Here is a 24,427-nt window from a genome sequence, read left to right as displayed (position 1 = left end):
TAGTTCGGACAAATTAAAGCCCGTCCAGCGGGCAGGCCCGGGGGCCTCTGGACGCGATCTGGGCTTGGGGGCCCGTGGAGCACTCTTGGCTGTCGGCTGCGGAGCTCCGGGCTGCGGGGCCTCCCTGGGGGCCCGCGCTATTCGGCCTCAAACGGGGTGCCCCCCTCCTCTCGCGCTCCCTCAGCCTAGGGTGCGCCCCTCCGTTCCCCTCTAGCGAGCCCTCCCTGGGCGCGGGCCGCCTCTCCATCGCGCCACGGGCTCGGGCCCTGTCCGGGGTGCACAGAGACGGGCACAGCGGCGCCGGGGAGGCCGGGTCTGGGAAGCCAGCGGCCGGAGAAGGGGCTTCAAGAAGCACAAGTTGGCGCCGGCCCCGGACCAGGCTGTTGTTGTTCTCAACGTGGTCCGCCGTGGAGCCATAAAAGGGGAGCGCGGCGCCCTCCCCCGCCAGAGCGCAGCGCGCACGCTCAGCAAGTTCCGGCGTAGGTAGCGGTGGCAGCTCCCTAGGCCGACTTCCCCGCTCCCGGACGATTACTGCTCCGACCATTTCGCGCCGGACTCCTGCGCTCCGATCGCTTCCGCGCCGGCCCCGCTTCCGGTCCCGATTCGGGACCCCCGCTCCGGCCGGCCCGGCCCCCACCCCAGCCCTGCCGCCCGGCCCCAGGCCCGGCCGCGGCCGCTCCCGCCTGGAGCCGCCGCGCGCCCCCAGCCCCCCGGCGCCCCCGCGGCCCCTCGCCTTTCTCTTCCCGGCGCGGCCCCCGGGTTTCCGCGCCCCGCCCGCTACCAACCCGCTCGCCACTATGTCTGTGGAGCTTGAAGAGGCCCTGCCGCTGACGACTGCCGAGGGGGCGGCCAAGAAGGCGGCGAAGGCTGGAGGCTCAACCTCATTGTCCCCATCCAAGAAGAGGAAGAATAGCAAAAAGAAGAATCAGCCGGGCAAGTACAGCCAGCTGGTGGTGGAAACCATCCGCCGGCTGGGCGAGCGCAACGGCTCATCGCTGGCCAAGATCTACGCCGAGGCCAAGAAGGTGGCGTGGTTCGACCAGCAAAACGGGCGCACCTACCTCAAGTACTCCATCAAGGCGTTGGTGCAGAACGACACGCTGCTGCAGGTGAAGGGCACTGGCGCCAACGGCTCGTTCAAGCTCAACCGCAAGAAGCTGGAGGGCGGCGGCGGCGAGCGGCGCGGAGCCCCGGCGCCCGCCTCTGCCTCGGCGCCCGCTGCGCACAAGGCCAAGAAGGCGGCCCCGGCTGCGGCCGCCCCGCGACGCGCGGACAAGAAGCCGGCCAAGGGCCCACAGCCCGAGAAGCGCTCGCACAAGAAGGGCGCCGCTTCCAAGAAGGACAAAGGCAGCAAGGCCAAGAAGGCGGCGGCTGCGGGGGGCAAGAAGGTGAAGAAAGCGGCAAAGCCCAGCGTCCCCAAAGTGCCCAAGGGCCGCAAGTGATCACAGGGCCCCGGCGCCTGCTTTTCCACCCCAGAGTGCACGTAGGTTTTGCGCGGAGCCCGAACCGCCGTGCGCGCCCCGACATCAGTGGGCCCGGGCCGCGCCGGCCTGCCCATCCCCCAACGTGGGAGCGTGTTTTTTTTTTTTTTTATCTTTTTTGCTTTTTGGTTATTTGCTTTAGATTTTTAAAACGGCCCTGGCGACGCCCTTATTGGCTCGCGCCCTTGGCCCGCGCTGTCGCCTTGGTTACCAGCTCCGGGGCGCCAATGGCCGGGCTGCGCCTGCCCGCCCTGGCCCTGTGCGCGAGGACGCCAGGGCGGTGCAGCCCTTCCCGCCCCCGCCCTCCCCGCCTCCGGGCGCGCGCCGGGTAATGACGCGGGAGCGCGCGTGGCTTTTCTCCCTCTGGTCTCCATTTTTGGGGCAAAATAAATTGTTTAAACCTTTCAACCGTTCTTGTTGTCTTCGCGTGGAGTAGGGAAGCGGGGGTTTGAGCTTGGGCTGGATGGGTAGCGGAGGGTCTCCGGCGCGCTAAGTCCGCTAGAGAGCTGGGCGGTGGGTCCCAGAAGGCATGGGTTTACGTGGGTAGAATGGCAGTTTAGTCCGGGGGCTGGGGGAGCAGGGCTTTGCGGGGGTCTGCCCTCGGTCACTGCAGGGTGGGCCTTCACAGCTTAGTTAACTCTAAGAGTTAAGTGAGGCTCCCTGTTGATGTGGTGGACAGCGGACCCAGGTTCCACCCACCGTGATGCAAGAAGTGGTCTGAGCAAGGCTGACCCTCCTGGAGCTTGTAATGTGGAGCATACGTGGGATCCAGAGTTAAGGATAAACTGAGGCCTATTTTAATATGTTCCTATGAAGGGACAACCCTGCAAAACGGGAGAACTCTGGAGCGGTGGAGAAGCCAGCGAACATTCCGGAATAGTGTGTATGTACAGACCAGGCTGAGCAAGTCTGGGCTGGAACTAGATGAGAGCCGCAGAGAATCTCCATTAGAGTCCTGGGCCAGCAAGTTACTTGACCGCTGCCTGGCAGCCACTGCCCTCTGGAACACAGGGAGGGGTGGCAGCATAGACCCTCCATACGGTGGGCAAGCGGCCACCCAGGCCTATTCGACCTCCTGTCCCTGCTGGGGGTCCGCACTGCCTCCTGCTGCAGTGCCAGCTGCCAGTGTTGGCACCCAGCTCAGTCTGGGGCCAAGCCCGCTCAGGTGCCGGCCCTGCCCACGCTTTGCTGGGGGTGGGAGGGAACCACGTCATCTCTGTAAAGTGACCAGGCCGCCATTGGGGCGGAGGAGGAATGCTGGACTTGGCAGTGGCTGTCTGGATTCTTGGGAAAAACACCCACCCTGCCAGCCCAGGTTTTGGCAACGGCTTCATCTCCTTTGCAGCTCTGATTGGGGGGCAGTGTGCCCAGTACCCTGCTGCAGGGCCACCGTGCCAGACCGGGCCAGTCCCAAGCTGTCTGCAGAGCCAGCCAATAGGCCACCAGCAGCTAGCAGCCCTGAGAGGCCTTGGCCTCTCCAGGGCCCAGGGGGTGGTGCTCCTGACCCACTAAAAGTGAGCCCTCAGATTCCATCCTCTCCCTGAGCAAGATGCCACCTGGGCTCACCCCAGCTGTCCAAGTACGCCTCGGGCTGGAGACTGATTCTCTGGCCCTCTCATAGGTGGCCCTGAGGTTGGGTTCGGGTGGGGTGGGCTGCAGGGACGGGGCAGTGATCTTTGCCTCTTCTGGCCAAGCTCTTCACATCAAGCAGCTTCCTCTTGCAGAGCTCCCCCTGACCCAAGCTCCTCCCCTTGCTAACTCCACCCTTTGACGACCACCCTGCAGCTCCACACCCTTAAGTGGCCTTGCAGGTCAGCCCTTCTGCATGGTCTTTCCAGACTTCCCCCCCCAGGTCGGCCCTGTGCTGCTCACCACCCAGTTCCAGTGGCCTCCAGCTCTGAGGCCGCCCCCACCTCTCCTGTCACCCTCTCCCCTCTGCTCTTTGAAGGCTTGGCCCCTGGCTTGTTGCCTTTTCCACGCCTAAGGCCTGTTTCTCCAGGAGCACTGGCGCGCCTCTTCTGATGATAAAAAGTACTTTCATTTTCTCCCAGGGACAAAGTCATGCCCCCTGTTCTCCAGCCACAATGCTCTGGGGTCTGACCCTTCCAGGCCCAAGGATGGTCACGTGACCAGAGACCTGGCTGATGATTCTTTTAACCTGTTGCCTGGCCACAATGATTGGTGAAATGAGTTCTTGACCTCAATGAGTCAATCGAAGTAGTGAGAAAGAGGTGCTCTTCCGCCCAGGACCACTAACGGAAGGGACACTGGGCCAGAGGTGCCGGTGGCCACCCTTGTCAACACATGGAGAGCGCCCAGCTGGAAAAGGAGCCAACACAGAAACAGAAAGCTGAGGATGCTCACGCAAGGCCCAGGTCCGGCTGGGCCTGAAGCTGCTTAGAGCCGGCTGTTTCAGGAGCCGATGCTTGCTTTCTACATAAGCTAGTTTGACTTGAGTTTCTGTCACCTGCAATCCAGTCTCACTTCTTCAGCTCATTTTATCCTCCCATGCCCACTTCCTGGACCTTGTAATCCATTCAAATTGCTCTTCCTGAAAACCACTCACCCAGGACTTCCCTGGTTGTCCAGTGATTAGGAACCCACCTGCCAATGCAGGAGACGCAGGTTCTATCGCTGGTCCAGGAAGATTCCGGGTGCCGTGGAGGAACGAAGCTCGTGGGCCACAGCCGCGGAGCCCGTACTCTGCAACAAGAAGCCGCCGCAGTGAGAACCTGGGCCCCGCACCACAGAGTTGCTCCTGCGAGGCCTCCAGTAAACCCGTGAAAATCGAACACACGCTCTCCCGGGGCCTTCACTCCACCCACAGGCCCCTCCTCAACTCTGCCTGAGTTGCCTTCAGCTGAGTGGCGCCTCTGTGGGTGGGTCCCACACCCTGAAGTTGAAGAAACACCCCTTGTGTGCCTGGCACCCCAAGGAAGGCTGCAGAGACCTCAGCCTCAAGACAGCCCGTGAGGGAGGTGTTCCAACACCCCCCTTACTGGTGTGGGAGGTCTATTTTCTGCTCTGACGCCACACTCAGCTCCTGCACAGAGCAGGGGGCAGGGGTGGAGAAGGGGGATCTACTTACTGTGTCTCTTGGACTTGGCCTCAAGGGCCCCCAATTCCAGATAAACACTGAAGGCACGTGACACCGCGAGGCCCTGGAGGAGGGCTTCCTGGATGAGGTGAGCACACTGCAGTAAGGAGGCAAGCGACCGGGGGCGCGGCCACGGCCCAGGCCTGCGTCCGCCGGGCAGGAGAGGGGCTGGGAGGGGCTGGGAGTGGGGGCCCGCAGTGGCAGGGCAGGGCTCTGGACCTGGCTCCATCACCGTCCGATGTCTGTGGCAAGACTGCTCTCTCCAAGCCTCGGTGTCCTCATCTATAAACAGAGCCGAAAGAGGTATCTTTTGCTCACTCATCTGCTGAGCAGGGCTGTCTGACCCTCTGGACAGGATCTCAGGTTTTCCACCACCTCTGGATGTGCAGTTCTCTCTCTCCTGCGAGGCCCACCTCTTTCCTCTCTCTGGGCTGGGACCTGCCTCTTTGGGAACCTCCTCAGATCTCAGGTCTGCTTCTGTGTTCTGGATCCTGCCTCTTCCTGGGCCCCAGATGGCTCCGCAGATGCTGCAAAGGCCCCTTTCGAGGCCAAACTGCCCGAGCAACCCATAGAATGGGGTCTTGACCCAGTCAACTCTGGCTCAAGCTGTCCTCCACCAGGACAGGGCCTGGTGCTGAGCACAGGACTGAAACCCAAGTACATGTTGCCTCTGACCCTGGCAACAGGGGTGTCCTTGTCCTGCAGAAGCTGAGACTCTTCGTCCAGAGGTGAACATGTCCACATCTGGCCCGGGAATCAGGAACCCTGAGAATCCTGAGAAAGTAGACTGCCAGCTCCTGTGCCGCTTCCCACCGAAGAGGTACGTGGGCAGCCCGGCAACCATGGCGGCGGCTTCCTCCCGAATCCGGCAAGAATCTGCCTGTGGCCACCCCGCAGGGAAACATACAAGTGAGGGTGGCCCCATGCGGCCCAGCCACAGCCGTGCAAAGAGATCGCGATTCTCCACCATCAGGTGGGTGGTTCCAGCCGGGACCAGGCTCTCAAACAGAGGTGCACAGGCCCCAGAGCCCTTCTGATGGGTCTCCAGGCAACAGCGGGGCAGAATGTAGCCAGAGCTCTCTTAGACACTGCAGAAGCACCTGCAAGTTTCTGAGCTGCCCTCTGGAGGCAGGGAGGGGAGTGGGTCATCCAGGGAGCCTGGCAGGAGGGTCCCCCAGCTGCCGGTGGTCCCACACGGGCCTCGGTCATCAGAGGCACCTCCTGAGAAGATTTTATGTGGAGACTATACATTTTGTGTGTGTGCATGTGAAACCTACTTTTAAAATGTGGAATTGAAACTGGAACTTTGTGCATTGATGGTAGGAATGTAAAATGATGCAGCTATTGGAAAACAGTATGGAGGTTACTCAAAAAATAATAGAATTGAGCCATCAATTTTACTTCTGGGGACACACCCAAAAGAATTGAAAATAGTGACTCAGAGATCCACGCAGCTGTGCTCATAGCAGCACTAACCACAACAGCCAATGGGTGGAAGCAACCCAGGGGTCCATCAGTGGCTGCTGGATGAACAAAGTGTGGCCTCAACACACCATGCAATATTATTCAGTCTTAAAAGGAAGGTCTGACACTGGCGACAATATGGATTAACCTGAAAAACAGTGCGCTCAGTCAAACAAGCCAGCCACAGAGGGAAAGGATTGCATGATCCCACTTACATGAGGGCCTACAGGAGTCAAGTTCACAAAGACAGGAAGTAGGATGATGGGTGTCAGAGGCTGGGACAGGGACGGGGTCAGAATCTCAGGTTTGCAAGGTGGAAAGACTTCTGGGGATGGATGCTGGTGATGGCTGCACAACAGTGTGAGCGTTGTTCATAGCAGAGGACTGTGCGCTGAAGAGCGGGTGCGATGGTAACCTCACGTCGTGTGGACTTTACCAAAACAAAATAAATTCTGTAACAAACAAAATCCATAGCAAACAATAAATTCCTAGGCCAAACAAAATCACATGTGATGTGGTGTGGCCTGTGGTCCCCACCTGTGTGATCACTCAGTTTGATCTTCTTTGAGAGTTGGGTGGTTCTGGCTGTTTCACGAGACAAATGGCTTTGGATGGTGGTGTCCTGATGGAGCAGGAGCCAGAGGAAAGCGCCGCGGTGATGACGAGCTCAGCCTGCCGCTGCTGAGCGCCCGCACCCCAGGTGACCACCTCCCCCCGGAGCCCTGCACTGTGCACCTCCGGGTATTGCTTCCCTGTTCTCACCCAACTCCTCTTGCCTCTCCTAAGTGTTCCCTTTCTCCTGGCTGCCTCCATCGGGGGCGAAAAGTTTGGCAGTGGGGCCCTGTCCCAGCCCCCACTCCCCGAACCTCCACTGGGAGTGGTGCCCATGAAGTCTGCAGCATGTCTCTTCCCTGGAGCCTGGGGATCCTTCTCCACAGGAGCAACACCTTGGCAGCGGTAGGTGTCGGCTCCCCAACAACCAGCACCTGTTGCTGTGGGCTCCTGGGAGTTCAACCGTGAGCACCCACTGTCCTGATTCAGAGATGGACAAACCACGTCTCAGGGCAGCTTTGTATGTACTGGGGACCACCCATGCAGCCCAATCCAGATCTCCTTCCGCAAGGACTGAGGCTCTACCCTCCTTCTGGCTGAGGTCAGCCATCACTCTCTGATTCCCATCACCAGCCTACCCTCTGGGCTTTCCCGGTAGAAAGCAGGGTCCTGCCCTCACCCTGCAAGCTGAGACCCAAGCCAGGAGCCCCTCCAACCTGCCCCTGTGGGCCAAGTCCCTCCCCCGCCTGGGTCTGTTCTCCTTGGATGCACAGGGCTTTTCAGGTACACAGCCTTACAGGAAGCGATGGAGCCAGGTGGGCTGCAGACAGGAGTTGGGGAGACATCTGTCCACTGCAACAGAATCTGGAGTCTAGGGGACCCTCTGCTCCCTCTGAGGCTTGGAGCCAAGCCGTGTGCCCACACGGCACGGGAGGGCTCAGAGAGCCCTGTGCAGGGACTGTCCCTCCTGCCGGGAGAATGGCTGGGGCCTGGTCTCCGTGGCCACCGGAGACGGGCAGGAGCAGGCTGCCCTTCTGAGACTTGATTCTTACAAGCAGGAGTAAGGATTGGCAGAGGGGAGAAAACGGCAGTCCAGTGAAAATCTGGGGCGCGACCTGGCAATGCCTAGAAACGCTGAAGCTTCAGACAGGGGTAAAACTGCAGAAGGAAATGCCCATGACGCCGTTAACGTAAACCTGAAAATCACAAAACCATGTTCTGACATGAGAATGCGCCTTTAAACATCACATTTATGTCGAGGTATAAAAACCAGAATGAAAAGCACACAGACTCTGGGAATGAGTGCGGAAAACCAAAGGAATTTCCCTTTTGCTGCTCTACTAAACGAAGTAAATACGACAAAAAAAGTCTTACAGTCGACATTCCTGTATATTCTCTGTATTTGTAAAATCTCTTACTCCAAGCAGAAGAGCACAGAGGAGACGGAAGCTGCAGGAAAGCGCCGCCCCTCCACGGGTCCGGCTCCAGCCCACCCTCCGCGGCCCCGGAAGAGGAACCGGGGAGCCCGGGCTGCGCGGGCCCCGCCCCCCGGCCCCGCCATTGGCAGGAGCAGCGCCGGGCCCCGCTCTGATTGGTGGCGTTGCGATCCCTGATTTGCATAGACCCGGGTCGGGCTGACGGTCCGCAGCTCGGATGCGGAGGCTCCAGTCTGCAGCAGCAGCCGCCGGGATGGCCGTGGGGCGGGGGCGGTCCTGCCCGGGCGGACGTCCTAGAGGCTTGCCCAGGAGCCGGGGACCCCTCCGCCTCGGCGGTCCCCCCAACCAAACGCGGCGCCCGGGTGAGCCTGCAGGGGTGCGCGCATCCTGCCTTCGCGGACGCAGGCATCTGGGCGGGGCGGAAGGACGGCCACAGCCACGCACACGGACATCTGCCTGCAGAGCAAACGCGGGGGCGCCGACCAGGCTGGGCGGGTGGCCGCCTCCCACCCGTGTCCCCGTCCGTGCCCTCCTGACCCCGGGAGCTGCGCACCTGAGCCGGGGCACGGCCTGCGCGCCGGCCCCCGCAGCCCCTCCTGCCCGGCAGGCACTCCGGTTGCTTTAAGTTAGTGGATTCAGACAATTCCCAGGTGTTAAGAGTGAAGAGAGACTCAATAAAGAGCCCCCTGCCAAGTCTTTTTATTGTTTCCAAAAAAGCAGTTTTGCCCGCAAAGACCCCAGTGCCCCCACGCTTGTGACAAAATCATCCCCCGGGACCGTGGCCAGGAGGAAACAGATCAGAGTTCCTCCCACCGGCAGCATTTTCTAAACAGGTTATCAAATACAGTTTATTCAGAGAAAAAGAAAAAGGTTACTCCCAAACACTGAAAGAGCCCACAGGCTGAGCAGAATACAGCGTCTGCTGAGAACCGCCAGCAGGGACGGGCTCTGAGGGAGGGCCCACCTGGCCACCCAGCCACCGGGCGAGGGCTGTGGGCCAGCGCTCCCTCCCCTTTCTCGGAGCTGATGGGGGCTGCCCGCCCATCCCATCCGGCAGTCCCGGTCACAGCCAGCACGCACTGCCTCGGGAGGCGGAAACCCTGAACTAACACTGAGCTATGATGGGAGCCACTCCACCACCAACCTCCCACCCCAAGTGCAACCTGTGATCACAGTAGGATTCAGCGCAGCACCTCTCGCCCTTGGAACTCCCAACACACACGCGTGCACACACACACACACACCCCTCAGCCTTGGAACTCCCAACACACACACCTCAGCCGTGACACACACACACACACACACCCCTCAGCCTTGGAACTCCCCCACCCCCCCCACACACACACACGACCTGTGGTCACGCGGTAGTTAGCACCGAGCACCTCGGCCGTGACACACACACGCGCTCGCGCACACACCCCTCAGCCTTGGAACTCCCCCCCCCCCCCCACACACACACGACCTGTGATCACGCGGTAGTTAGCACCGAGCACCTCGGCCGTGACACACACACACACACACACACACACACACACACGACCTGTGATCACGCGGTAGTTAGCACCGAGCGCCTCGGCCGTGACACACACACACACGCGCGCACACACAAACGCGCGCGCACACACACACACACACACACGACCTGTGATCACGCGGTAGTTAGCACCGAGCGCCTCGGCCGTGACACACACGCGCGCGCACACACACACACACACACACACACACGACCTGTGATCACGCGGTAGTTAGCACCGAGCGCCTCGGCCGTGACACACACACACACACACACACACACACACGACCTGTGGTCGCGCGGTAGTTAGCACCGAGCGCCTCGGCCGTGACACACGCACACACACACACGACCTGTGGTCGCGCGGTAGTTAGCACCGAGCGCCTCGGCTGTGACACACACACACACACGACCTGTGGTCGCGCGGTAGTTAGCACCGAGCGCCTCGGCCGTGACACACACACACACACACACACACACACACGACCTGTGGTCGCGCGGTAGTTAGCACCGAGCGCCTCGGCCGTGACACACACACACACACACACACACACACACACATGACCTGTGGTCGCGCGGTAGTTAGCACCGAGCGCCTCGGCCGTGACACACACACACACACACACACACACACACACGACCTGTGGTCGCGCGGTAGTTAGCACCGAGCGCCTCGGCTGTGACACACACACACACACACACACACACACACACACACACACACACACACACACGACCTGTGGTCACGCGGTAGTTAGCACCGAGCGCCTCGGCCGTGACACACACACACACACACACACACACACACACACACGACCTGTGGTCGCGCGGTAGTTAGCACCGAGCGCCTCGGCCGTGACACACACACACACACACACACACACACACACACACGACCTGTGGTCGCGCGGTAGTTAGCACCGAGCGCCTCGGCCGTGACACACACACACACACACACACACACACACACACACACACACACACACACACGACCTGTGGTCGCGCGGTAGTTAGCAGCGAGCGCCCGGGCCGCGGCCTCGGGAAGGCCGGTGCTACTGCGTGTGAGGCCGCTTGGCCGCAGGCTCTTCCCCCTGACCCCGCTTCAGCCACCGCTCCAGGAGGCCAGCGCTGCCTCGCTTGGGGGTTTGCGGGCTCTTCTGCAGGAACTGGCTGGACCACTGGGGCACATCTGACTCCGCCTTTTGGGGTGTTTTGGGCTCTTCCTTTTTGGGTGACTTCGTGGCCAGCCACTGCAGCATCTTCTGGCTGCTGGCGCTCGCCTTGAGCTCCTAGGAGAAAGCAGTGGCAGCTCAGACCGCCAGCTCGAGCTCCTGGGAAACCAGGGAAGAGGCACTGTGCGAGGGACCGACCTGGGCACGGAGATGTGACCAGGGGCACGAGGAGGGGAGCGGGGTGGGTTCCCAGGGCCGGAAGGGAGAGGGGGCAGCTCGTGCTGGGCGAGACCGGCCAGAGAAGACAGCGGGCAGGCTCTCCAAACCGGGGCAGAGAATGAAGCAAGCTCAGAGGAAGAGCGGCACTCAGCCTGAGCAGGCCGTGCGGGGAGCGACCTGGAGACGCAGCCCTCAGACAGAGGCCGGGCGAGAGGGGCCGGCTGCGCCCTGCACCCGAGCCCAGCACAGGACGCCAGCTCTCCAGAGCGTGAATTCTGCAGAGAAGACCGTGACAGACATGGGGCCATGTCTGGTGCAAAATGAATATCTACAGTTGCATTTTCTTAGAGACAGGTAATGAAAAGTGCTACCAGGGATATAAGGCTTTGAGAGAAACAACAGAAAAAGGATGACGCTGACTGTGAGTGTGAAAACGTAAGAGGCTTTAAGGGAAACGGCACAGGGGCCGTGGTCCCAGCTGTCGCCATCCTCTGGCCACCGAGGAGCAGCTGCCGCCCCCACGCCTCATCCCTGCTATCAGCAGGGCCAACTTCCGCTCTGGGCTTCCTTGTCACCGAGGCCTCTTGTCTGTCCACCTTACTTTCAAAACATACCCCTGTGACCTCCGCCAACTCTAAGAAGCTCGTGTTCCTAGCAGGAATGTTCTCCAGTCTCCTGAAGGAGAGTGAGGACTGAAATGCCCCATCTTGTAGTTGGAAAAGCAGAGAAAAGGGAGAGAAACACGCCTCCCTTTCGGTTGGCAGCAGAGACGGTTCTGGTCAGGGGCCCTCTGTCCTTTCCACAGTCACTCTCCAGATGAGTGCTCAAAGGTGGCTTCTTATCAGACCCACCCGAGCAGCTTCCCAGAGGTACAGAAGGCCCAGCCCAGCCTCAACACTGACAGGCGTGCACTGGGCCGACCCGCAGCCAGCTCTGAGAATCACGGCCCTGGGCCGCCTTGCTGCGCACAAGGAAGAATTGTGGGTGGTTTGGATTCAGTCTCTGGTTGTAAAGGTCCCAGCATGCACTAACAGGCCCTTCGGAGCAGACAGAGCGCCCGGCAGGGCCGGCGGGCGTCCAGGCCCCTACCTTTCCGGTCAGCAGGTGGAGCGGGAGCAGACACTCGGGAGCGTTGTTCCAGGATCTGTTCACCATGGACGACACTGGGTGGAAGGCGATGTTCTCCGTGGGGTGGATCAACTTCAGAGCTTCCTGAGCTGAGACCTCACCAAAGTCCAGCCACTTAGAGACTGCCTCCTCCCCATCCAGTATGGCAGGCATCCTGGGGGGTGAGACAGGGGTCGGGGGCAGCAGGGGGGGTGTCTAGTAAGCTGATGCACAGGCCGTGCCCCTCCACATCTGCGCCCCGCACGCTGTCCCGTGCCCCCGAGGACAACAGCGCACGGAGCTCAGCGTGGAGAGCCATCTCAGAGTGTGGTGGCAAAGACTGTGCCCGGCAGTACAACCGGGTGCCCTCCCGCGCACACGCTAGCGGACTAGTGACCTTTACGGCGCCGGCCTAGACGTCAAGGGGAGACAAAGCCCAGGACACCTGTCTGTCATTAAGACCCCAGCCTTCCCACCCAGGCAGGATTATGTAAAGGAGAGCTATTTATATAACTGTCAACGAGAGGGAACCACGGCTCAGAAAAGCGAAGAGGCCGCCCCAGACAACTCCTGGTACCCAGGAGACGTTAGGAAAAGAGCCCTTGTTTAGCTTCCAATTTTATGTTCTAGGCCAGTGCAAAGCATGTACATACTTCATTGGGGGGTGGTACAGTTGAATTTAGGAGATACATGCATGAATGTTACTTTTAATAATTATTGGTACTTCAACAAATTAAACACATATTAAACATCAAACACATATGTTTGTTATTTTATTCTTTGGCTGCACCACACAGCTTGCAGCATCTTAGTTTCCCAGGGATCAAATTCAGGCCCTCAGCAGTGGAGGCATGGAGTCCTAACCACTGGACTGCCAGGGAATCTTCCCAAGATATATATTTTTTTTTTTTTTGGATCAAGATATATTTTTAAATAGCGTTTTAAAATCTCTGAAATCTAGATTTACAATGAATGGCATCTTTGCACTGTATCACAACTTCATTGGCAGCAGTTTACTTTTCTTAACTGCATAAAACAGTGGAACAAAATCTTAGATTTGATGAAATAGAACTTTAAGGTGAATTAGCAAAACTAGAAATATTATATCCCAGAAAAGCATCATTTCAGACAGAATGCTTAGGACAAAGGGGTTAAAATAGATAATGCAATACGTGCCGTACTGGATTCTTTTCAGCAGAATATCATTGCCGAGGGCATTGAGACCTGGCAAAAATTGTGAGATCTTTACACAAGTACGTCAGTTCTGCTAGTGCTTGTTTTTAAAATGAAAATTTACTCCAGTGTGATTGACTAATAGAGAGAAATTTAAACATAATGCCAATTTTGTGTTTGCTTATACACTGTTTTATCTGTGAGGAAACAATGTGCACACAGCAAACCTCACCCCGCTGAACTGAACCCCGTAAGAGCACACGCAACACGCAGCTCGGACGCCGACGGCTACCTCAGCGCATCGCACGCTAGCCTCCAGAGTGGTGATCTGCTCTCACTTTGCACTTGTAAACTCTTCTGTTCAAAAAACTGCTCACTCAACACCTCAAACGTGTCTAAGCTTCCTGGTTCAGACATTCTAAGCAGTGCACGAAAACGGAAAACGTTTAAGTCTTGGGGAGAAGCTGAAATAATGATAAACCATCTTGAAAGCCAGACTTCCCAGGTGGCGCAGTGGTAAAGAATCCACCTGCCAATGCAGGAAACGTGGGTTCAATCCCTGGGGTGGGAAGATTCCCTGGAGGAGGAAATGGCAACCCACTCTGGTATTCTTGCCTGGGAAATCCCACGGACAGAGGAGCCTGGTGGGCTACAGTCCATGGAGTTGCAAAGAGCCAGACACAACTGAGCGACTAAATGACAATCTTGAAAGCAGAAGAGAACACGCGGACTCTCCTGGGCAACAGACATAAAGGCTCCACAGCAGCAAGGGGGCCGCAGGAAAGGGGCATCCGCGGCCGGGGCAACTGCAAGCAGCCAGGCTTGAAGGGACAGATGCAACAGGAAGACCTCTCAGGATGCTGACCGAAAGCCACACAGTAAAAAAAAGTGGGGGGGGGGGGGCTTTCTCACAAAGAGAACGCGCTGGCCGTACACAAAGACCGCAGACCGGCACGGAGGGGGCTCCATCAGGCTACGATGGCTGTCTGCCTGGCTCCAGGCACGCCGCTGAGGCATTTCCAGGGGTGACACTGAAGTTGGCTGGGGGGGGCGGTCCGTCGCATCAGAACGTCCGGTTCTGATTAAACATGTATCTACTATGAAGGCCAGCCTCGGAGGAACAACATTTCAAAGACAGGAGAACACGTCCCAGGATTTAAGACCGGAAAAGACAATCATTTCGCATCACCTTCCTTCCACCATGTCACAGTAAGTCACAAGCTGCGACCCGGCCAGCACAGGCTGATTTCAGGTCTTTTTAAGGTATGGTACTACATTTACTATAGTTTCTTTGTACTTCTTAGCTAGGGAATGCATGAAACTGTAGTATGGGTTTTATTAGATTCTTATTATTTTTTTAGCTGGGTCACTGACAAAATGTTTAAGTGTTGTCGCCTTATTCCCACTTTTCTGTAAGTTCTCTGGGTTTCACTGTACAGTTTTGCATAGCGTGGTAACTTTTAGGAATGCGTGTCATGTTACAGCCGCGCAGACTGTACCCGTATCTCGTGAAGCAACTGGCTTAGTTTCCGACTCTCTAAATCTGTGCATACAGAAACCCTGAGCTCCGAAAGCTGCTTGTTTGAGCCCAGAGACGACAAAGCCTGCGCTGAGCCCTCTGAACGCAGGCGGGGTGTGACTTGCCTGTTGTGGATGTCGGTCATGACCTTGCAGGAGTCCACCGTGATGATACTGTAGGAATAGAGGCAGTCTCCGCCCTCCGGGGGCTCCCAGCAGTCAAAGATGCCGGCCATCGTCAGCGGCCGCCAGTTGTCCCAGACCTTCTTCCAGTCCTCGGGGCTGGCCACAGCACCCACCTGCTCGGACTGGAAGCAAACCCACGGCAGGTCAGGCACCCCGCGGCAGCCCTGCCCTGCAGGCGGCAGCATGGCCATCATTGCCTGCAGCACAGAGGCCCCGGACGCGCCGTCAGAGGAGCACAGAGGCTGCTCCGCAGACCCTCCCCGAGGCAGATTTACGGCTCCCGAACGCTGTCTCGATACAGGCTAACACCTCCCCTGGGCATTCAGGCCTGCCGGGATCTGGAGCCTCATTCCAGCTTTCACGTACAAGGGAACTTGCCCGCCCAGCTGTCTGTAAACAAAGCCTCCAGTCTCGAGGAAGTAACTTTCCTCTTCTGCCCGAAAGGTCTTTTCTGCCCGCCCTCGACGGGCAAACTCCTACTGCCTTCAAGATTCAGTCCCCAGCTTCTAAAGGCTAGAGAGAGTGTGACCTCCACCCTCCCTCTCGACAAGAACAGGCAGAGACTCTCCATAACCATAACTCTCCTTAAACTCATCAGAGCACTCAGGTCATAGGGCAGCCACTTAGCCTGAACTGTAAAGCCAAGACAGGGTCACCCAAGGGAGAAAAGGCCCTACTGCAGGCTTCCCAGTGGTGGCAGAGGGCAAACGAGGCCTCCTTTATGCAGCAGCTAAGAATTCAGATAAGATGATCGCTGAATTGCCCTCTGCAGAGTGCGGGCTTGCCCAAGAGGGCTGCAGGCGTCCGGACCAGCCTCCACGGGTGCTCCCGAGAGAGACAGGGCCGGGGACGGCGAGAAGCCTCACCCCGCCGTTCTCCTCCGAGGAGCAGAAGGGGCCAGGGGAGAAGGGATAGATCCCGTCACTCCTAAGAGTCAAGGGAGGCCCCGCCGAGGCTGCAGAAGGATGACAGGAACAGCTCTCTGCTCCCCTGGGGAGGAGCAGGCCCACCGAGAAAGCCCGCCAGCCGGGGCTCCGTTCCGCTTAAGACAGGGCTAGACCCGGACAGCAGAGAGCGCGCTGCAGCCTCTGCGGCCAGCAGCCCCGGGTGACGGGCAGCAGCGGGTGCCTATGGAGAGCGTCCCGAGGGCTTCAAAGTGCGGGGAGCAGGGCTCCTCAGGAAAACCCTCTGGAAACCGAGCCCTCACCCTGAACACGGGGCGACACCAGACAAACAGTGAAAAGCGCCTGGTGCACGAGAAGACCCAAGTCCAGCCCAGCTCCTGACAAGATCAACTCAGCCTAAGGGAAGATACACATATCCACGTCCAGACACAAATATTATTGGTCTCAGTCTCTTTCCTACCTTCTATATCTGGCAACCAGTGAAAAAATTTCTAAGATATACAAAACAGCCAGATAACCAAGGAGCTGCTAAGATATGCAGAAATCAACAGGACCAGATTCAAGAGTAAATAAGAGAGAAGAGTGAACTTAAAAACACATCAGTAAAAATGGCCCAGACTGAAACGCAGAGAAAAAGAATGAAGTATATAAGACATCTGGAAGCTATGGGACGACACCACACTGTCTTAAAACATGTATAATGAGGATCCCAGAAAGAAGAGATAATGGCACAGAAGAAGAATCTGAATAGATAATTTATGGCTGAGAAAAAAAAAAAAAACAGGAACACTACCTAACCAAACATCCAAGAAGACCGGAGAGCCAAACAGAGACGGACACGCCACTGCTACTACCTTCTCGGTCTTGATCTGCGGGAAGTAGATGAAGTAGGGCTGCCGGTGGTTCGTGGCCTGACGTCGCTGCCACTCGTAGAATCCGTCCGCTAAGATGACACAGCGTCTCCCCTTAACCAGAGGCACCTGGGGGAAAGCACGGGCGACCTCAGAACGGTAATTCCTCTGCACGTTGCGTTTTATAGGTGTGAAGTCGCACATACACAAGTGTTGGAAAGATTAAATAATGTGCCTAAGAGGAAATAGGTGCTGTGGAGCCTCTCTCCAAAGCTGGCCTCCCCCGCAACGAGCCCCACCCAGAAGGATTCACATGCGATGAGGTCCCCTCTGTCGGTGACCTCGGGCCGGCTCGGAATAAACCAAGGAACACAGCAGAAGCGATGCTTGGGACTTCTGAGGTGGGGCCGTAAAGCCCCGTGGCTGTGCCCGCTCCCTGAAGGGTGCGCAGGGTGCCGCGTGAGATGCCTGACTGCCCCCGCCCACCACGAGACATGTGGGCGGGCCTCCCTCTGTCCCCGCATCCCGGCTGAGGGCGGGACACGTGGGTTAGACGCCACCTGGACGTCCAGCCGTCCTGCGACGCGAGTGCTACATGAGAACCTCTGGCTGGGTGCCACGTGTCCAGCCGGGCCCGGCAGCCCACAGTTGAGTGGGAGAAAAAGACGCCGTGGTCCTGGTGAGACCCGGTCTGTCTCACCGGGGTACGGTGAACAGCACTCTACAGCGGTGAGCGGGACAGCCTGGGGCTATCCGCAGGTGTCCAAGGCGCCAGCAGTTAGACCGGGAACCTGCCCGCGCCCGCGCCTACCTTGAAGGACCGCTTCTCCATTATGGTGTCACTGCGGCAGTTGCTGGTGTTGATCTGCAGCTTGGAAAGATCCGCTTCTTTGAACCAGTAGGGAACCAAGCCCCACCGCATGGGCGCAATGATCCGCTCGGACGAGTCTGCGTCCTGCCAGGGGAAAGGGTAAGGTGCAGTGAGGAGATGGGAAGGAACCTGCAAAACCCTATGGAGGACACGCACCGCACTACTTGGAGGAGGAAATGGCAACCCCTCCCGTGTTCCTGCCTGGAGAATCCCGTGGACAGAGGAGCCCGGCGGGCCACAGTCCAACGGGTCGCAAGAGTCTGACACGACTGAGTGGCTAAACCCCACCACCACCAGTGTCAAAACGCAGAGAGTAGATGATTGTGAAAAGGGAGAGCTCCTGCATGCCAACAGATCTAATGACTTCTCACGATGTGAGTGGTTGGCGTTCTCAGGCAACCGTGTTTATCAGACGGATGACATTCTGCCTGGGGGGTTGGGGGTGCAAAGAGATTTAGCTCCTGTAAACTGTGACTCAGTGCCGGCCACAGAGAGACAGGCTCCGAGGCCCTGCACCTCACAGGGCCTAGCTCTCACCAGGCACGCAGGACAGGCAGTCACCCTACGGAAGGTCCGTGCTACGACCGGGGGACACACGGAAGGACCTGCACCATCCTCGTGAGGCCATACAGACACTGAGCAACATGACGTGATACGATGTAAGTGGCTCGTAAGGCGGGCCGGGAAAGTTCGGCAGACAGTGATCTGTGAGGGGGGCCTGCGGAAGCGATCAGCTCCTTGGGAGGGGCAGAAGGGGGAGCATTGGGTGAGGGGCTTCTCAGATTGGACCCCACAAGAGGAACAGGACTGGGACACAAAAGAGATGGGAGGAGGGACCAAAGGTGAAATCAGAGGCGGTGCCAAGGCTGGGCAGGAAGTGGCTTCGGGCAGCAAGCTACAGCAAGCCTGAGGATGCTGTTTTTAGGAGGGCCTGCTCACAGGGCTGGCGCTCAGGCAGCATCTGAGAACTTGGCTCCTGAGGGCGTGCCCCTGCCCCTAACTGATCGGGATGGCACCCTAGGCCCGCTTCAGGCAGGACGACGTTCTTGCTGAGCGCCGGCTTTCCCTCTGGGCGTCTGGGATGCTGCTGCTTGCTGGGCAGAGTGCCTCCGTGACCAGCCCCCAGCAAACCTGGGCCTGTGTCTGATGGGTTTCTCTGGGCGGAAACACTGCACACGAGTTACTCCCTTTCTCACTGCTGCAGAAAGAACTTGCTTGGTGTGTCCCTCCCAGGGAGGGAGGAGAGACCGTAAGGAAGCCTGGGCACGGATTTCTCCAGATCTCCACTTGCGCCTGCTCCCCTTGCTGACTCCACTGTGCATCCCCTCACTGTAATGAACCGCAGCCACGCTACATGCTGTCTTCTAACCAACCTCCAAACGCGAGGGGAGTTTTGGGGCCCCGCCCTGAACATATGGTTGCTAAACTTTCTTGGGGTACCTGGCCCCTTGAGAATTTGATGAGACCGACAGATTAAAATGCACACACTTTTCTCTCGGTACAGACACTGGGCTGGCAGATTGAGCAGAGTACATTCTGGGCTCTGCTGCAGTGGTACGGTGGGTCTGGTGGGAGCAGTGATAATAAAGGACATCCAAGAGGCAGGAGACCAGAGAACTGGACACAGAAGACGGGGTGACTGGGTTTTCAGGCCGGAAGACTGAAGTACTGATGGCACTACCGAGCAAAAGAGAAACATCCCCAGAGGGGTGTGATTTGGGGAAAGACCACAGGCCGAATTTCAGGTTAACAGTGGGAAGTCTGTGGCAGCTCAGAAGAAGGGGGTCCCCAAGCGTTTGAGACTTCCCCTGTCGAGAGCTGGGGGGTAGGGGAGGTCCATGCTCCATGTCCTTGACTCTGGATGGGTCTGCGACTTGACTGTATCCAACAGAATGTGGCACCGGAGACGCTGTAAGCTCTCTAAGGCCAGGTCACAAGGGGTTTTCAGCCTCCTCTGTGCTGGCCGAGACCCTGCCTTCGCTGCCTCGAGCCACCGTGTAAGAAATCCAGCGATGCTAAGACCACCACGCGTGAGAAAGCCCAGACTTTGGGGACCGGCCACGAGTCTGTGCCCAGGTAGGAGCCAAGAGCCGGCAGCTGAGAGCGGGGAGATGCTCGCAGACTGTTCTCTGAAAGGCTGAATAGTAAGTATTGCAGACTCTGCAGACCCTAGTCTCTGGTATGTTAATAAACACTATTACAGGAACAGAGCAGCCAGAGGCAACAGATAAACGGATGCTGCTCTGTCCCAGAAAATTTCACGTACAGAAATGATCAGAGGACCCTGGCTTTCTGCCTCTGGAGACCCCAGACTCCAGGGAAGAGACAAACTGTACCTGCAAGGCCTTGCCCTAATTCCTCACTGTGAACAAAACAGAAAGGTTTTCTGAGTCACCAGAATGAAATCCGAAGAGAGACGCTTCCTATGTCCCACAAGCATGTGGAGTTTAAACTGAAGAGACAGGCGGCATGGTACGGAGAAGGGGTCAGCACTTTCTCTGTAATGGAGCAGACAGCGGGTGTTTGTGGCTTTCCGGGCCCATGCGGTCTCTGCTGCCACTCAGCTCTGGCACCCTGGGCATGTCAGAGCAGCCGGGGAGCGAGCGAGCAGGGCTGAACTCTAATGAACTGTATTTGTAAACACAGGCAGTCTACCAGACTGGATCTGAAGACCACGGTTTGCCAATCTCCGGAATAAAGGCAAGAATTAGGCCTTCATACGAAGACCCTAGTTAGATGTGTGGCATGGAGGAGGTACACATGTGGTAGTTTAATATTTTTCGAGGTTATGACTAAAAAGAAACCGCAAAGTCTACATAAAGGTGACTGGTGAAGCCATGAGGATGAAATTTCTTAGAAAGTAAATCAACCACAGGATGAAACCTGCTGGAGGTGGGGGGGGGGGGGGAGGGGGGCGGCCAGGGGAGAAAAAAGAAAAAATAAGAAATGAGGGAAAAGTGCAGTTCAAGAAAAAGTATCTAGAGAGGTAAAAGCCGAATGAAAAGAGCTGAGAGCAAAGGATTCCGAGAGCATGGGAAACCGTCAGTGATAGGATCTTGGAAGGGCTTCCCTTTTTTGTTCCAAGCTAATGCATCACTGACTCCATAGACATGAGTTTGAGCAAGCTCTGGGAGTTGGTGATGAACAGCGAGGCCTGGCGTGCTGCAGTCCACGGGGTCGCAGAGTCGGACACGACTGAGAGACTGAATTGAACTGAATGCCTCAACTGTGCTCTTCACAAGAGCCTGTCTCAATTCTTTGCAAACCTTGCCTGTGTTAATGAGCTAACCCTCCCCCACACCACAGAGTCCATGCTTGTTCCACATGCAGTCAGGTTCCGCAAAGTCACTGCACACAGGGGGTTAGGGAAACCCAAGAGCAGCTCTGGGGGAAATACAGAGTTAGGAGGCCAGGCGCCTATAGCCATCTTTTCATTAACTGGTCCATATACAACCATGCCTTCTCTGTGTTTCTGTTCAGCATATTTACTGTTTTATGTTAGACTTTATTTAACATATATTGTCAGTTCATTAATTCATGACCACAGCCACAGTAACTCATGCCCGAGTGAAGCGTCTCTGACACATGCATGTTCTCTGTAAGGCACGTTACCGCCTCCTTGCTTTTAGGAATTCTAGCCTGCGCTTTACCACTACACCTGGGGACAATTTTAAACAGTGAGATCGCCAGCCAAAAGCACAGAAATACAAAAAAAAAAAAAAAAAATTAGCAATAAATAGATCTCAAAAAAGACACTTGTTTATAGTATAAAAGCCGAAACAAGAAGGTGGAGCTTTGATCTCAGCTGGGATGTGTATTTGGGACTCATATTTCACTACTCTGTACGTCCATAAGTGACTCGAAAGCAACATGAGTATTATTTTGGGGGGTTTCAAAGTAGGCCAGTGATGCTGCTAAACATTCCACAGTGCAAAGAGGTCAGCTTCCTGCAACAAATATCTCACTCAAGGTGTCAGCGGTGCCGAGACTGGGAGATCGTCCTCTTACAAGTTCCATGTAGCACGTTTAACTTGAGTGCGTTCACTCGACAACTGTAAACCAAACCCAGGTAAGGGGCTGCCCCATAGCGGGGCATGATAAATAGAAAGTACTTCTAAGCCAAAATACTGAGAATACTGCTCAGTATTACTCATCTTCTCCTCTGCCCTCTCGGACTTGTGATCAGAGCAGCTGGTAGCACTGGGGTTGCATAAGCAGAAGCGGAAGTAGGGTGCAAATCGGTGGTTTCAAATGCAAATATCACAATCTGCACACAGGCGCTGGTCTTGATGATGTGGATGAACGAGCCGAAACGGTTCTGTTTTGGCTTTACAATTTCACAATTTCTCATTTTCAGATAAATGAAAACTCAACTATTTATCAAAATCAGGAAATCCTAGCGATCTTTATAAAATTTGTGAGAGATGTGGAGTCAAAACATTACATCAGCAAATGCACAGCGCTGACAGAGAGGAGGGCTCTGTGTGTTCAGGAGCCCCACCTTCCCATTCCTAGTTCCAGGAAGCATCACCGGAGTGGAAGGGTGGACTGGACCTTGGTACCAGCTGTCCCTCACCGACCGGTAACCTGGGACCACCCACAGTCTTCCTGCACGTCTGTCTTCACACCTGTTTTCTTCCAGCTAACATTCATTCTATAATGAGGTGGTACAAAGAGAAACAGGGCCAAGCACTAAGAAACTGCAGTCAGTCCTCGTCTCCAGATCATGCTTTCCTCTGAAACGTTTTATTTTTTCTTTTCCCAGTCAAGGTTTCCCATAGTATTTATTTTATTTTTATTTTCTGCTCATTAAAAGGCTTTTTTTTTAGTTTGAGTAGGGAAGTATGCACCGACTAAAAATGGCTCAAGTAAACCTTCATGTAAATGGCCTCACTCAACCAAGAGAATCAGTTATCTCGTGCGCCGATTTCAAAATATGATCTTCCTAACGTAAAGATGAATCTTTTGACTACCATATAAACACAACGCTTCTAAAGAGCACGCAACAGGGACTTCCCTGGGGGTCCAGTGGTGAAGACTCTGTGCTTCCACTACCGGGGGCACAGGTTTCAATCCCTGGTGAGCAAACAAGATCCCTACATGCTGCATGGTGGGGCCAAAACTTAAAAAAGAAAAAGTGTGCAACAGGGGTTCAAGCAACTTCATAAAGTGACTCATGCATTACGGACCAAACAGAACAAAAATCCAAGATGGACACAATCAAGATTTTAAAAAACATATCGAAAATATTTAAAATATCTAAGACATGGAGAAACTATTATTCTCTGGAATGAAGCATTTTTTACTACACTGCATGTATACATACACTCCCCCCCTCTCTCTTTCAGGAGATAAAGCAAGGAAGCAAAACATTATAAATTATTGACCACTCCAACACTACAGAGGTAGATTCTATAAACACAAAGAAAGCAATTAAACTTTAGAATACCACACCAAACACCTCTGTTCCTAGCTTCAATTAAAGATAAAACAAGCAGAAAGGGTAGAAACTGCAGCGTTCAAGAAACATCAGAGGTGTTGCAGACTAGTTTTAACCCTGCCCTAAGCCTAGAGATTCTGATAAGCTGGACTCCTAAGGGGCAGAGCGATTCCCCCGCCCCTCTTTTCTTTAAGATGCCCAAATGACCCAGGTCAGGTCGGCGCTCACCTTCTCCAGGTGCAGCCGGGACAGGAGCACCGGGCTGCTGGACCGCGGGCTCTTGTTGTACGAGGGTAAGTACCGGTCGGGGTCCCTCCACTCCGGGAGCCGCTGGCGGCCCTGCCGGTCCCGGTAGGCGCAGGCCCGGGCCAGGACCTCCACAGGCAGGTGGCAGGACGTCCGGCCGCACATCCTCGGCGCCCAGACCGCTGGCCCTGCGCGCGGGGACGGGGGGAGTCGGACTCGGGCCTCGCCCCACGCGGCCCGCCCCTCCCCAGCCCCAACCCCCGCCCGCGCGCCCGGCTCCCGGGGACGCCGCCCGCCTCGCGGCCCGGCCCGGCCCGGCCCGGGGACGGAAGGGACCCTCCCCGTCTGGGCCGCCTCCCGCCCCGCCGCCCGCAGCCCCGCTCCGCCCGCTTCAGGACCGCTGACCCAGAGGGCCGAGCCCCGCCGCTGCCCGCGCCCGCCGCGTCTCACCCGCAGCTCACCCGTCACTCTCTGCGCGCCAGCGGGCACCGCGCCGGACCCCGCCCCTCGGGCCAGGCCCCGCCCCCAGAGGCCGCATGGCCCCACCCACACAAGGCCCCGCCCCCAGCGCCCGCCTGGCCCCGCCCCGTGACAGGCCTCGCCCCCAGCGCGCCGGCTGTTCGGCCCGGGCCCGCGCTGCACCCACTCCCGCAGGGTGCCCAGGGACTACCCGGGAACGTAGCTCTCCCGGGGAGAACGTTCTCCCCGGGAACGTAGGGCCCGACAAGGAGACGGACAGCCTAGGGGTCCACGTCCTCCGTGTTGGCCGTGCCCCTGCGGGGTGAGCTGCCCCCATGGCTAACCTCGGGCAGGGGCCGGGAAGGGCCCGAGGGTCCAGGCTGTCCTTGAGAGGCCAGCGATGCCACCCAGGGGCCTGCGGGCCCTGCTCCGCACAGCGGGAACCAGGGCTCCAGGTCATTGTGGGGGTGAAATCAGAAAACATTGTCTTTACTTGGCAGTCATACTAACTGCCCACGGTTTGGGGCAAGACTTGAAAAACCATCAGGAAAATTCCACGAACCACAGGTCACTCGAACTTCAGTGGGCACCAGAACACTTCCCAAGGCCCCCACCTTCCCCCCAAGCCCCAGTACGAATCTTTAACGGTTGACGCCAATGTTTTTAACAGTAGGCAAGACAGATGTATTGGCAAAACCGCCAGGCCTGGGTTTAAAAGTCCAGCTGCAGAAACCAGG

The 24,427-nt window shown here is 57.0% G+C and overlaps 2 protein-coding genes across 20 annotated transcripts; one reads left to right on the top strand and one right to left on the bottom strand.

Annotated features, from left to right (window-relative positions):
• The first annotated feature begins 438 nt into the window (after positions 1 to 438).
• LOC133046101 (histone H1.10) lies at positions 439 to 1,889 on the top strand. The gene has a single exon (XM_061129012.1). It carries the CDS (start codon positions 798 to 800, stop codon positions 1,440 to 1,442), a length of 645 nt encoding a protein of 214 aa, XP_060984995.1. The 5' UTR covers positions 439 to 797; the 3' UTR covers positions 1,443 to 1,889.
• A 6,794-nt stretch (positions 1,890 to 8,683) lies between these two features.
• Positions 8,684 to 23,726, bottom strand: HMCES (5-hydroxymethylcytosine binding, ES cell specific). Of its 19 annotated transcripts, none has more exons than XM_061129011.1 (10): positions 23,682 to 23,726; positions 23,214 to 23,419; positions 17,486 to 17,629; positions 16,678 to 16,803; positions 14,859 to 15,040; positions 12,024 to 12,216; positions 9,897 to 10,832; positions 9,482 to 9,832; positions 9,369 to 9,450; positions 8,684 to 9,337 (listed from the first exon to the last, which is right to left on the bottom strand). In XM_061129011.1, the coding sequence occupies exons 2-7, from the start codon at positions 23,394 to 23,396 to the stop codon at positions 10,596 to 10,598; spliced, it is 1,065 nt and encodes a 354-aa protein (XP_060984994.1). In that variant the 5' UTR covers positions 23,397 to 23,419; positions 23,682 to 23,726; the 3' UTR covers positions 8,684 to 9,337; positions 9,369 to 9,450; positions 9,482 to 9,832; positions 9,897 to 10,595. The 19 variants fall into 19 exon arrangements, with proteins under 19 accessions (XP_060984994.1, XP_060984988.1, XP_060984993.1 ...); XM_061129005.1 differs by having other exon boundaries at positions 9,482 to 9,956; positions 10,185 to 10,832; XM_061129010.1 differs by having other exon boundaries at positions 9,482 to 9,896; positions 10,185 to 10,832.
• Between the last annotated feature and the right edge of the window lie 701 nt (positions 23,727 to 24,427).

The sequence above is a fragment of the Dama dama genome, chromosome 24 (assembly GCF_033118175.1).
Source record: "Dama dama isolate Ldn47 chromosome 24, ASM3311817v1, whole genome shotgun sequence".
In the NCBI taxonomy this organism is placed as follows: Eukaryota; Metazoa; Chordata; class Mammalia; order Artiodactyla; family Cervidae; genus Dama; species Dama dama.
The sequence above is the reverse complement of the archived record's forward strand: the minus strand, read 5'-3'. Positions and strand labels throughout refer to the sequence as shown.

Excerpts from the sequence above, each read along its gene's own strand:
- LOC133046101 (XM_061129012.1), top strand. The coding sequence starts at position 798 with ATGTCTGTGGAGCTTGAAGAGGCCCTGCCGCTGACGACTGCCGAGGGG.
- HMCES (XM_061128992.1), bottom strand. The coding sequence starts at position 23,396 with ATGTGCGGCCGGACGTCCTGCCACCTGCCTGTGGAGGTCCTGGCCCGG. Across the intron at positions 17,630-23,213 it reads CCCGGCTGCACCTGGAGAAG|GACGCAGACTCGTCCGAGCG; the intron begins GTGAGCGCCGAC and ends TTCCCCTGGCAG. Across the intron at positions 12,217-14,858 it reads ATGACCGACATCCACAACAG|GATGCCTGCCATACTGGATG; the intron begins GCAAGTCACACC and ends CTCACCCCCCAG.